Here is a 13441-nt window from a genome sequence, read left to right as displayed (position 1 = left end):
GTCCTTTGCGATTATCCATCCTTCCAGCTGCCTGTACCCGCACAGCCACTGTCACGACTCCCTCAGGCCTGGCCACTCCCGCATCCAGGTCCTGCTCACCCCCTCCGCCCCCTCCTCGCCCCTCCCCAGCCGCCTCCCACTGATACCGCCCAGCATGGTCCCGGGTGGGGAGCCCCAGCTGCTAGCCTCACCTCAGCCTGGATGATGTTCCAGGCATTCTTGAGCCCCACGTTGTTCTCCGTGTTGTACAGCAGCAGGCCCTCCTTCAGGTCCTTCCTGGCGTTCTCATTCACCTGTCAGGTTGAGGCCAATGACAGGACAGTGGGACCAGGATGCAAGCCACCCAGGTCAACTAGAACTGCTGCTCTCCTGCTTCCAGCCTGGAGGAGGGCCCCAGGTGTGGGTTCTGCTGGCCCATGTGGGAGGGGTGCCGGGGCAGGGTAGGTTCATGGTCCCAGCTGTGGTCTGTACCCACTGACTCCCAGGGGAGCTGACCAGGCCAAGGGCTGCAACCATCAGAGGCAAGAAGACCGCCACACACACAGCCGCTCGGACACCCCACCCACAACATCTTCCCCATGTGGCCTCTGTCAAAAGACACCCTGAGGACTAGAGAATGGCAGATCAGTCATTTCAGTTCTTTGATCTCAGGTCCATCTCTTACGTGCAGGTAACTGGCCTCTGCCTTATCTGTAACATACTGGAATAATAATGTCCACCTCTGGGGCTGTTGTAAGAACTAAAGGAAACGATTCTTTTTTTTTTTTAATTCATTTTAGAAAGGAGAGAGAGAGGGAGACAGAGAGAGAGAGAGGAGAGAGAGACAGAGAGAGAGAGAAGGGGGGAGGAGCAGGAAGCATCAACTCCCATATGTGCCTTGACCAGGCAAGCCCAGGGTTTCGAACCAGCGACCTCAGCATTTCCAGGTCGACGCTTTATCCACTATGCCACCACAGGTCAGGCAGGAAACGATTCTTATGAAGAGCCAAGAACAGGGCTGGCACAGAGGGGTCTCTCAATATTCTTCTTCCTGTCCCTTCATAAATGCAATAGAATTATTGTTTCTAGTCTTAGACTAGAATGACTTTACCTTTCAGTGTGGCCCAGGCAAGCACTTATAAAAGCCACAGAACGGACAGGGACATAGCTCCTGGGCACAGTGAACCAAAGGAGCCTGCTAAGCCCTAAGAGACTGCGTGCTTGGCTCGTCATCCTTGGGAGTACCAATAAGAAGCTCTGCAAATTGGGGACTAGCTAGTCTGGCAAGGTTGCAGGGGTCCCCCGCCATCCTTCCGAACCCTGCAGCGCAGCCTGGGAGCAGTCCCTCTGTGCTCAGAGGTCTCTGGAAAGGAAAGTGTAGTCCCCCTTCACTGTTAGCCCTACTCACGGTGTCACTTGCAAAGTTCCTACCCGTTTCCGATGGGTTATCCTCCAATCACCCAGCCCAACCACTTAGTGAGTGGACCATAAATTCCTTCTCCAAGTGGTCAACACAAGCATGCTTGAATGCCCCCTGTGATGGGGAATTTACTATCGCAAGGGGCAGTCCACTGCATTCCTGGAGAATTTAGAGGACTCTACTTCCTAAGACAACGCAAGGTAAGGAACCAGCCCAAACTCGCCTTCCCCATGCTGTTCCCCCGAACCCTTTCCTCAGGGCCTTTCCTAGCTCTCCGGTTCCATGTCCTTCCCTCACAGGACTAGTGCCAGCGCCAGCGCTCTTCCTCCGCTGTCCCCAGGGCAACCCACGTCAAGGGCAATAAAATTCCACAAGCCCCCTCCATCCTGAAAACTTACCTTGTCCATGTAGACAAAGAAGAGGATAAGTAAGATCAGCTCAGCTAGGAGGATGACCAACAGGACGATGAAAAACTGGAAAGAGAAGGTGCAGTATGGGCACGTGGTGGTGGTCATGCCAGGGCACAATCAAGGACAACGGCATGGAGGCGGGGCACCGGTGACATGCAGCAAGGGCTTCCCAAGTACAGAGAGGCTACCCGCCTCTGAGGAGACCCAGAGAGGCAGCAGAGGGACATTAGTACATGCTAATCAAGGCGTGAGAGAGACAACTAGGGGAGGGAGGGTCAATCATGAGGAAGAGTGTGGCTGAGCAAAGAACATTCTAGAAGCAATTTCCCTGGACTCAGCTCATAGTTCAGAGGGTTGGGGATATGAGGTCCAACTTACACTGAGGAGGAGGCACTTGTTTTCCTTGATGGCCCCCAGACAGCCAAGGAAGCCCGTCACCATGACAATGGTGCCTATGGCGATGACCAGGTTGGCTGCAGACAGCGAAGGGAAGCTGGGGGAGAAGGTGGCAAAGTTGCCCTGGGACACGGAGAGCCAAATGCCCACTCCAAGCAGCCCACAGCCACAGAGCTGGAGAGAGAGGAGAGCCTGGTTAGACTGGCACTGTTCTTGCGTTCACTGCCAGGGGACTAGAAAGAGTCCGTGTCCCCACCCCCAAAGCTGAGACACAGAAAGGGTGAGAACTGGGCCACTGGTCAGCCATGGACACAGCCTCAAATCGTGTTGGTTGTGATGCAGGCAAATCCTTTCAGCCTCTCTGTGTCCCAATGTCCCCATCTGGCTAATGGGGCTATACTAACTTCGCCAATTTCCTAAGTCACTCTGAGGGTCCAATTAAATGAGACACAGCAAAAGCATGTGACAAATATTGCCAGTCCTAGATGCACAGGAGTGGCTGAAATTGTTCCACTGGCAGGGGAGAGGCCCTAGCACAGGAAAGAGTCCGGGGGAAGGGTGCACGGTGACCAGGGACGGCAGTAAGTATTTGTCTCTGTAGCATGAAGAGAACCTGGGGCAGTCTCAGAGCCAGACCTTCCAGTGGCTGTGACCTAGTGCCCTGACCAGAAGGGCCCTTTGCTCACAGCTCTCAGGAGGCTGAGGAACAAATTTCCCACAGATGGAAAAAAGAAAGGACTTGGGCTGGTTGAGAGGCTGACGGAGGAGCTGGCTGATGTGCGGGGCACAGTAGCCCCTCCGCCCTCGCCATCTCTCTGGTGAGCCAGCAACCAGCACTGCGGCCTGAAAACCGGCTCCTCAACAGCACCCCTGGGGCCGCCGAAGCCGCTCACTTCACCTGGGGAAGCTGCAGTTTCATTGGCAGTAAATCTCCACGTCTGCTTGATATAGCTGACACCTCCCTCCCTCCGACAGCTCTGGGGAAGTGTGCTGAGTCTGAGAAGCCAATCAATCAGTCCCCAATAGCTATTGAGTACCAGCAGCACGCGGCATGCTGTGCCGGGAAAGCTACAACCACTTCAGTGACGGCCGTCCCCGGGCCTCCACGTGGGCTGGGTAGGAGCAGGAAAAAGGCAGCATCTACCCCCAGCCGTCCACACTGGTGCCGCACAAATAGCACGGGAGTTCAGGGAAGGCGGTCACTGTCCTGGTCCCAGACGCCCGCTGGCGGAGACAGTCCTTGAAGGACGCGGCGACTTGGGGCAGGTGGAGAACAAGAATGCTACATGCGGGTGAAAGTGCAGACCTAAGGCTTGGGAGGCCGGGCATGGATCTGACACCCGGCTCCCGCTGGGCCTGGGTGTACCACCTTACAAACCCCTTTTACGCTGAGTGAGAACAGTAGCCCCGACCTCCTGGATTGTAAGAATTTACATGAAGCAGGCCTGGGATGCGGTGGCAAGTGGCAGGCTCTGGTCTCTGAAAGGCACTCACTGAGCAGTTCCCACGGGCTGGGCACTGTGCTGTGACCCCAGGAACCCAGCTCAGAGAGGAGACACAGATGTACCAGCCTGCAAAGCCAACCTAGCCCCTACTTAATAAGTGCTAGGCCCCCTTCCGAGTGGTTGGGGGGAGCCAGTAACCCAGGCCTGTGGAGGCCTGGTCCTTGTGAAAGGGGAGTTCCTACACAGGACACAGATGTTAACAAGCAAACATCTCATGGAATTCTAGATGCTGATATGTGCTGTCAAGAAAAATAAGTATGTATAAGGAGTTGGAAAGTAACTGGGGACAGAGTGTTCAGGGAAGTCCTCTAGGAAAGGTAGCATTTGAGTAGGGACTCAATGGGGGCATCTCTAAGCTTTGCAGGGGGAATAATCCCTGGAAACCACTAGGTGGCGCTCCAGGCTGGGTCAGAAGCTCTGGGTTTGCCAGGGAGGCGATGAAACTTGCATCCAACTTGTCACTGACTTTCTTCAATCTGGTCAATACCTATGCTGCCGTCTCAATTTTTCTTTCATTAATCATACCATGGAAATGCATGATCTTCATGTTGAAGATTTATAGCTCTAAAAGCCAGGTTCTGGAATAAATAAGAGGAAAACCCGCTGCTGCCAGGTCACCCACTGCAGGTAGAGGAACCTACCTACAAAAGAGAGCTGACCTTGGACTCCTAGAGCTGCAGGATGCCTCTACCACCCTGCAGCTGGAGACACAGGGGCCTCCGGGACCCTCCCCAGAAATGACAGCTTTCCCCAGCAGCCAGTTCTCACTGGGAGTAGCCCTGGTGGGGTCCCCTCTGTGACTCCATTCTCCATTTCCCTCCTGAGGGAAACAGATCTGAGTTCAAGGAGCCTCTATCCAGGAAAAGCTCAACAACTCCCAGGAGCCAGTCGCATTTCAGCACTGCTTCTCTGACTCACACTTCATGTTCTCTGACTGGGTCTATAAGCTCCCAAAGACCCACCAGCAGCCTCCCTCCACCACCCTGCGAGAAGGGAGCTGTGGTCCTGTCCCCCTATCTGCTTCCCTCCTCACTTCCTGACCCTGGTCCCACCATGCCCCAGGCTCGATCCCAGGTGAGATCTGCTGCCTACAGGTGGGGCAACCCCACCAGCAGCCCGTAATGAAGGCCGGGGGTGGGAAGGCATTATATACAATGCCTGCTGAGTGAAGGAGACCCTGCCACTCACTCATATCCTCGGGGGTCTCTGCTGAGATGGAGCTGTGTTCCTATCTCAGGTGACCCTGAACCAGCAGAGCCTCCAGGCAGGAAAAGAACACAAACAGCAGGCCCTAATTTCACAGATAAGGATACTAAGAGGGGTCAGGTGACTGTTACACTGCTAGGATGGCCAAAATCTGGTTTCCTGCATTTGGTGCAGAGCCTCTTCCACGTGCCACTCCTAGGAGACTGAGTGTGCGCTGAACCCGGACCAACAGGTGAAAAGCATCAAGACCCCAACTTAGCCCCTGTCTCATGCATAGATCCCAGCATGCTCCCCTCCCTGCCCTCGGCCTCTGTTTTCAACCCAGCCTGCACTGAACTGCCTGAATCCATTTTCTAAAATGCCTCTTTCATCATGCTACCCTATGTGACCTTAAGATTTCCTTTAAAATGTGGGATTTGGACTAGAGCTTTCTCAGGCCCCTTCTAGCATGGGTTTAGCCTAGACTGAGACATGGTGCTCTCATCTCCTAACCCTATGGTTCTCAACCAGGAGCAATTTTGTTTCCCTGGGGACATCTGGCAATGTCTAGACCACTTTTGGTTGACACAATTTGGGAAAGGGACTGCTAATGGCATTCAAGTGAATAGAGGTCAGGAGTATTGCTAAACATCTAACAATGCACAGGGCTGCCCCGTGCCCCACAATAAAGCACTGTCCAGCCCCAGACGTTAGCAGAGGGGGAACCCTGCCCTGGCGCCATCCGTGCCAGGTGCACACTCTCCGGCTCTCAGCTCCCTGAGAAGACACCATCAGAGGAAGAACCCGGGGAGTTCCCCCAAGTGTGGGGCAGTGTCCTGGCTCTGAGAGGGTCGACCCAACATGGAAGGAGAAACTGCTGGGAAGACCCCTCCAGGTAGCTGGCCAAGGCTGGGGCAGGAGTGGGTAAGAGGTCAGTGTCTGGTGTGTGGCAATGGGAGGAAGGAGGAGTTGACCGCAGGACAGGTTTGCTGGGCAGGAGGGCAAGAAGACAGGAAGTCAGTATCCGAAGGCAGAGCCGGGGGCAGGGAGAGGGGAGGCGTGGGGGGTGGGGAGCTGCCTCACGAGGGTGCCAAGCACAGGAAAGAGGCCATGTCTGCAGTGGCACAGCCAACGGTCAGTGCCAAAGAGCTTAGCTGGTGGCATTTGGGAAAATTCTCTTCCAAAACCAGAGGGTTGTCTCAGCTGAGATGACTGAGCTATTGTCAACTCAAGGCAGAAAGAGACCGGGGCGAGGCAGTGACTCAGGGGGACAAGATCCAGCCCACACTAGCACTGATTGACCCAAGGTCACTAGCACCCCTGTCCAAGAAGGAGCTGGCCCAGGGACTACCCTGACAAGCCTCTCCTGTCCAATGTTCCTCCCCCCTACTAACCAAGGGCATTTCTAAATACTTTCAATTCAGGGCTCCAAGTAAATCCACATCGAAACTTGAGAAAATGAGTTCCTACCCTTGCATTTGCCCGTGGCCTTGGATCTCTGTGAGGGCTGGGATTTGGGTCTTTATCCATTGCTAAATACCCAGAGCTGAAACAGCGCCTCACCCGTGGCAATGCCTTCGGGTCTCCCTCCTACAGGACTCTTTGGTCTGGGCCCTGACAGAGGGCCCGTCCACCAGATGTACAGCAAGTAAGCAGAGGCCTAGTGGGGCTGTGGCCATGCAGTGAACAAGCACTCCAGACTCACCTCATTTATTAAGCCTATTGCAACTAGCCACCAATATCCCCGTGGCATTTTTCCTCATCTTCAGCCCAAATCATACTGATTTGTAGCTTCAATATATGCTCCTGCCATGTATCCTTATGTATTTTTCATGCACTCATCCCATTTCTCTGGGGGTGAGGCCCATAATTTCCCCCTTCAAACCAAGCTCCCTCCTGAGCTTCAATTATCACTTACATACTGCTTAGAGCTCAGGGACAGCCACTCCATATGTCCCCTCATAACTACAGCCTCTCCCCCATATGAGGGTGGCCCTCCTGGGGGTGACCTCTTGTGCCAGGGATGGACCTAGAGTTGAGTACATCAGGGGGCCAACTTTCTGTGTAGACCGATACCCATCTTCATATAAACCACCAGCACTTCCAGGACCAGGTTCATGTCTCTTTCACCACAGAGCCCAGAACATGCTACATAAATACTAGATGGATGGATGGATGGATGATAGAGGGATGGAGGGATGAATGATGGAGGGATGGATGATGGAAGGATGGAAGATGGATGGATGGATGGATGGATGGATGGATGGATGGATGGATGGATTATGGATGAATGGATGATAGATGATAGATGATAGATGGATGGGTGATGGATGGGTGATGGATGGATGGATGGATGGATGATGGATGGATGGATAAATGATAGACGGATGATGGATGAATGGATGATTGATGGATAGATTGATGGATGGATGATAGATGAATGATGGATGGATGGATGGATGGATGATGGACAAGTGGTGGATGGATGGATGGATGGATGGATGGATGGATGGATGGATGATGGACAAGTGGTGGATGGATGGATGGATGGATGATGGATGGATGGATGGACAGATGGATGATGGATGGATGGATGGATGGATGGATGGATGGATGGATGATGGATGGATGGATAGATGGATGGACAGATGGATGATGGATGGATGGATGGATGGATGGATGGACAGATGGATGATGGATGGATGGATGGATGGACAGATGGATGATGGATGGATGGATGGATGGATGATGGATGGATGGAGGATGGATGGATGGATGGATGGATGGTGGGTGGATGGATAGGGAGGGCCTGAGCAGGACACAGCCTGGGAACAGCACCAGGCCCAGACACATACCCACCTGAAAAAGAAACCTCCATGCACCCCCTCTTCCCTACTTTTAGAACACCCACTGCCCAAAGCTACTCCTTTTGTTTTTTTAAAAAAATTTTTAACTTATTCATTTTAGAGAGAAGAGAGAGAGAGAGAGAGACAGAAGGGGGGAGAAGCAGAAAGCATCAACTTGCAGATGCGCCTTGATAAAGTGGTCAACACTTTATTCACTGCACCACCACAGGTCAGGCCGACCCCAAACTACTCCTAGTTTACCCTGTGGGTCCCTCATTTGCCTGTAAGTCCCCTGCTCCACTTGCCCCAGCCTCCTGAAGCCCATCACACCCTCTGGCTATGTTTACCCTGACATCTCACCACGTGTCTCAGCAGAGCCCAGCCCAGCCTCTGGTCCCCATCCAGCCTCATTCTCTCTTTACTTAGCAGCTTTTCAAGGAATAGATCTCAGCACTCCCCAGTGCTTGTTATAAGCCAAAGCCAAGCACAATGTTTAATGGCATTTAATAAATTAGTGGATATAAAAAATAAAACCAGAGTGACTTTAATTTCACAGTCCGACATCAGCTAGTAATGATCCTGCCTGGCCCGGGAGAAGCCAGCCTGCCAAGAGCTTCATCACTAGAAGGGACTATGTGTCAGTGCTAGGAGTGGGGCCTCTACTCTATTTCAGACGCCCCGTGCAGCTCATTCATTGTCAGAGCTGTAAGGAGGGGAGGGGTGGACAATGCTTTTAATTCTGCACAGAGCAAAAAGACATGACAGAGTCACAAAAATGTCTTTGCCAAAGTCACCCAGCTAGCAGGAGGGTCAGAGCACAGAAGAGGAGGTGGCCACTCAGTGAGGTCTCTGCTGTGTGAGCTGTCCCTGGTCCCAGGCCATCCAGCCTCTTCTTGAGTACCCCTGAGGGCCTGGTGCTCACCATCCCACAAAGACGCTCCATTCCATTGATGCACATAACTAATTAGTCAAGAATGCTTTCTCTTGTAACTCAAGAGTCTACTTTCCTGCTCTCCTGTGTCTCACATGCCTTAGTCCTGGTTTTGCCCAAGAAGCCTATCTAGATCAAGTGTGGCAGGCTTTTAAGTATCAGAAGGTTGGTATCTAATATTCCTTCCCAAGTCTTCTCCTGGCCTATTAAAGTCACCCTCCTCTACTCATCACTGTCCCAAACTGAAAGTTAACAGTCCAGCTATGGAGAGACCAGTGCAGAGCATAAAGATACCACTCTCCCCTCCTATACTCTGAGCTCTATACTTCTAGTAATCCATCCTAAGCCTCCACTGCCTTGGCTGACAGGAACAGCACAGTTTTGGATCACATTGAATTAGTGCATAATTTAAAGCCAAAAAGCATGATTCCTTGGTCATTCCTTTTTTTTTTTTTAATCCTCACACTTTCTCTCAAAGCCTCCAATTTTTTCACAACTCTACTTCACAGCCTCCAGTATCACCAGCTTGCATAGGTGATAAGGAGATCACACCCATATTTCTGGACTGAATTTTCCTTCAAATAACCATTACATAAAGCATTTGCTATCTAAAACCCAGTTACAGTTTGATTACTGCAGCATCAGGTTATTTTCTATCCAAGATGGGTCTGAGGAGAGCACTTCAACATGGCCAAATGTAAGGGATGTTGTGTTGGGAGCTGCTGGTCTCAGAGGTTAATAAAGCTCTTCAGTTACATGTTTCCAGCGTACACTTCTCTCCAGTGAACTTTGTAGGGACATTGTGAATGGGGTAACCCCTCCCCAATTCACCAGAACACCCTATCTGTTGAGAGTAGATCCCATTACAAAACCTTTCACAGTCTAAAACTCTAAAAAGTCCATGGGTATGAGTCTGTGATGAGGAACATCCTATTTGAGCCTTCAAGGACAGCCCCTTGCCACCCTCCAGTGGGCTGAGAGCCCTAGCAGGGGAAACGCAGTTTCCAGCAGTCCTGGCCTCCAGAGGGCTGCCCAAAGGACCTGGTATCCTCTGACCCTGGTGGGGCGGGGTAGGGGCAGAGTGGGGCAGGGAGCAGAGGCTGGCTTTGCTGAGCACTGCCCATCTGTTTGGGCTTCCTGGCCTGGTCTCAGGAGGACATCTGCCATGCTAGGGGCTTACCCCAACCAAGGCATCTGTGAGATCCAGGGTGACACAGTTCTGGGGGCAGGGAATATCTGGATCTGTCCCTGGGTTTCAAAGGCCAAGGCAGTGGTGCCAAGATCAGGCCCAGTCCTCAAGACAGCAATGCCTACAGAGTAAGAGGGAAGAGCAAGACATGAGGAGGAGAAAAGGTGCCCACCTGTGCTCTCCCAACACAGCCCTTTTATTTTTTTTATTGAGACAGACAGAGACAGAAGGGAGAGAGATGAGAAGCATCAACTCATAGTTGTGGCACCTTAGTTGTTCGCTGATTGCTTTCTCATATGTGCTTTGACCGGGGGGCTCCAGCCAAGCCAGTGATCCCTTGCTCAAATGAGCACCTTTGGGCTCAAGCCAGCAACCCCAGGATCATGTCTAGGAGCCCACACTCAAGCTGCTGACTGTGGGGTTCTGAAACTGGGTCTTCAGCATCCCAGGTCAATGCTCTATCCACTGTGCCACCACCTGGTCAGGTCCCACACAGCTCCTTTAAACTCTGATCTTCCACAACCATTCCTCTGTCTGGAAAGACAGGCTTGCAGAGCAACGGAGCTCACCTCCCCACCTCCAACTACAACTACACCCCAGTTCCCAGGCCATCTTGACTCCTCAACTCTGACAGCAGGTCTCAGATCAACTTTCTCAGGTGCCGGCCAGCATCTTGTCACCCTCTCAAACTGACCTGCAGGTCTACTTGCTCTGTGGGGAAATGGAAAAAGAGGTAAAGACAGCTCAGAACCGTACAAGGGAGCCCCAAGTATGACTGAGGCTGCCGAAAGCACAAAGCCTGAGGAACAACCCCAGAAGGGTCACAGAATGACATGCAGCTGGATGCCAAAGAGCAGCAGATAACACAAAGCCCCTGCCAGCCTTATAGAGCAGGAAGGACCCTTACCCAGCCCGACCACTGGCCCACACCACCACAGCCTCACCAGGCAGGCCTCGGGATGCGGCGGAACTACACTCTTTCCAGGTGGAGGGGAGAAGGGACCCAGGGAACGTCTGTACCCCTGCACCCCGGTGTTGCTAGCTCAACCCAGCCCTTCCTGCTCCCGCTCACTGCTAGCAACAGGAAGACAGAGGCCCGATGGCGGGACTCTGCTCAAAAAGCCGGCAGATCACGCACGATGAGCATACAGCTGGGTTCCATCCCTGCTCAGGAACACACACGAGGAGACGCGCCAGGACGCTGACAGGGCTGGGGACGGACTTCCCGAGAGAGGCTGACAGTCCACTGTCCTGACCTCTCTGGAGTCTGTACCCTGAGCTAGTTGGAGGGCTGCTCTCTGCTGGGCTAGTTGTGGGGGTTGGCGACCCTTGGAAGTATCTTTTCCTCAAATTCTACAACTTATCAGTATCAACAGAAAGAGCTTGGAGCCACAGGCCACCTATCCCCTGTGCTGTCAGGCAGGGTGCTGGTGCGGGAAGGGTGCTCTCTGGGCTGCCACGGCGGGCTGGGGGGGAGGCTGCTCGTGTAGCTCTCCTTACCACGGCCCGTGGCTGCCCGAACGCCTGAGCCCACGGAGGAGCCGCAGGAGACAGCCTGGACCACAGCAGGAGGCGCTGTCTGAACTCCCAAGGTCACTGTAAATTGGGAGCAAAGGCGCCAAGGACTCAGAATAGCTTGTCAGGACTCTGAAGAAGGGATTTTCCTCCAATCACCAGCATATTTTTCACTTCCTGCATTTGTTTTATTTTGTGCATCTGGAGAGAAAGACACTTCTGACAGCATCAAATCACAGAATACTACATTGGAGACAGGGATGGGCTTAAGAAATGAGCCTTCAAGGATTACACTGAAGCGGGGGCCCCCTGGGCTTCCTTGAGAAAGAACTGCCAGGAGCCCAAACCTCAGGACTGGGAGCCACTCGGCCTTTCCGAGACGTTTCTCTAGACTGCGGTGGGAAAGCACCCCACCCCCAGCACTCAGGAACACTGTGAGGACGAAGAGGGTTATGCCTGCCGAGCACTGTGTTCTCAGAATGTGAATACTGTACACAGTACTGTGCTATTACTCAAACTCCTTGGAAAACACAAGGGAAACAGGACAAGAAACCTTGAATTCCCATCATATCTTTCCGGCAAAGAGCTCAAATACTCTGTGCGACTGTAACTCATCCTACAGAATGGAGAGAGGTGGGCCCATTCTCCCCGTCGAGGAGAAGATGCCGGCAGAGGGGAAGAAAAGGCAGAGTGAAAATCACCCTTTGTGGGGGGTGCCTCTCCATTATGCACGTCACACAACGGAGGCCCCTTGGATAAACGAATGAGGAGAATAATCTTCTCTGGGTTGAATTCAGCAAGTCACACTATAATTACATAGAGATAAGTCAAGAAAGGTCATGGCTGACAGCTGGGTCCATCTCTGGCTGCAGGGCAGCCACCTACACACACCTTTGCTACAGCCCTTGGACTTGGCCAACATATGACTGGCCTTCTCTCTAGGGAACCTATGCCCACAGCCCTATTATTTATACTGCCTGCCAGGAGCCATGTCCACCCACACCAGGATTTGGCATTTCTGACACGCTTTGTGGGGGACACAAGCCAGCTAAGTTCAGGTCCCTCTGCCAGAGCTGGTCTCAGCACCAACTTAAGTGACAACCTGAGATCCGCCCCCACCCTGTGCCAAGCTCTGCCTATCTCTTCATCCTCCTGGTGGAAGACGAGACCACACCCCGCCCTTTACTATTTGACACAAGCCCTGCAGTTCAGGTTACCCTGCTGCCTGTCCACAGGCTCACCAGGTGAACCTGTGTGAGGTCACAGAGCTCATCCATGGAGGAGCCATGCCTGCTCCTGCACCCCACAGCCTGACCTGCCATCCCACCTCTTGTGTGCTGCGCTGCTGGAGACAGTACAACACGAGCACTCGTGAACACCAGCCCCACGCCAGCATGGTGCGGAGAGCTCTGCCTCTTCGGCCTCATTCAATCCTCCCAACCCAATGACGGGGGTGGGGACAGATTATTTTTGTCCTCCCTGTTTTATAGATGAGAAGAAAAGGCACAGAGAGGTTCAGTGGTGGAGGGACACAGGAAAGCTAAGAGCAGAAGCCATGTTCTGATCACCACGCCCCATGGCTTCAGTCTCGGTGCCCCCACACACACGCCCAGCTGGAGAGGGGCAGGCTAGCCACGGTGCAAGGGGTGTAGGCAGGCCCCTGTGGTTGGGAAGCCGCGTGCAGACGAGGAGAGCAGGAGAAAAAAGTGGTGACAGTGACGATAACAGAGGTGGTAACAGTGCTGATGAGGGTGAGGGTGAGGGTGATGACAATGACGGGAATAACACTGACGATGAAGCTAGCACTTCCCGAGTCCATGTGACACACCAAGAACTGTGTCCCCCTTTCCACAAAAACCACACAAGGTGGTTGCTGTGATTCCCCCCATTTTAAAATGGGAGAACTGAAACATTGGAGGTTAAGTATGTTGTCTAAGCTCACACCTGGTCAGCAGACCTGGGATGGTTACCCAATTTGCTGCGACTCCAAACCCTGGGATTGTAGCCCCTCTGTGCCTACTATATACAAACCTAAGAAAAATCCCAAACCTCATTTACTAAACAT

At 52.9% G+C, this 13441-nt stretch overlaps 1 protein-coding gene across 6 annotated transcripts in view; it reads right to left on the bottom strand.

The window, feature by feature from the left end:
- TSPAN9 (tetraspanin 9) overlaps window positions 1–13441 on the bottom strand; it is a 227314-nt gene that overhangs the window by 5978 nt on the left and 207895 nt on the right. For all 6 annotated transcript variants that reach the window (XM_066257704.1, XM_066257703.1, XM_066257705.1 and 3 more), the window contains 3 exons: window positions 2188–2379; window positions 1798–1872; window positions 192–293 (listed from right to left, as the gene is read on the bottom strand). In XM_066257704.1, the coding sequence (XP_066113801.1) occupies window positions 192–293; window positions 1798–1872; window positions 2188–2379 (369 nt within the window). The remainder of the gene's footprint in view (window positions 1–191; window positions 294–1797; window positions 1873–2187; window positions 2380–13441) is intronic.

Source organism: Saccopteryx bilineata, chromosome 2 (genome assembly GCF_036850765.1).
Source record: "Saccopteryx bilineata isolate mSacBil1 chromosome 2, mSacBil1_pri_phased_curated, whole genome shotgun sequence".
NCBI classification, from domain to species: domain Eukaryota; kingdom Metazoa; phylum Chordata; class Mammalia; order Chiroptera; family Emballonuridae; genus Saccopteryx; species Saccopteryx bilineata.
This window is presented reverse-complemented; position numbering and strand designations above follow the sequence as displayed.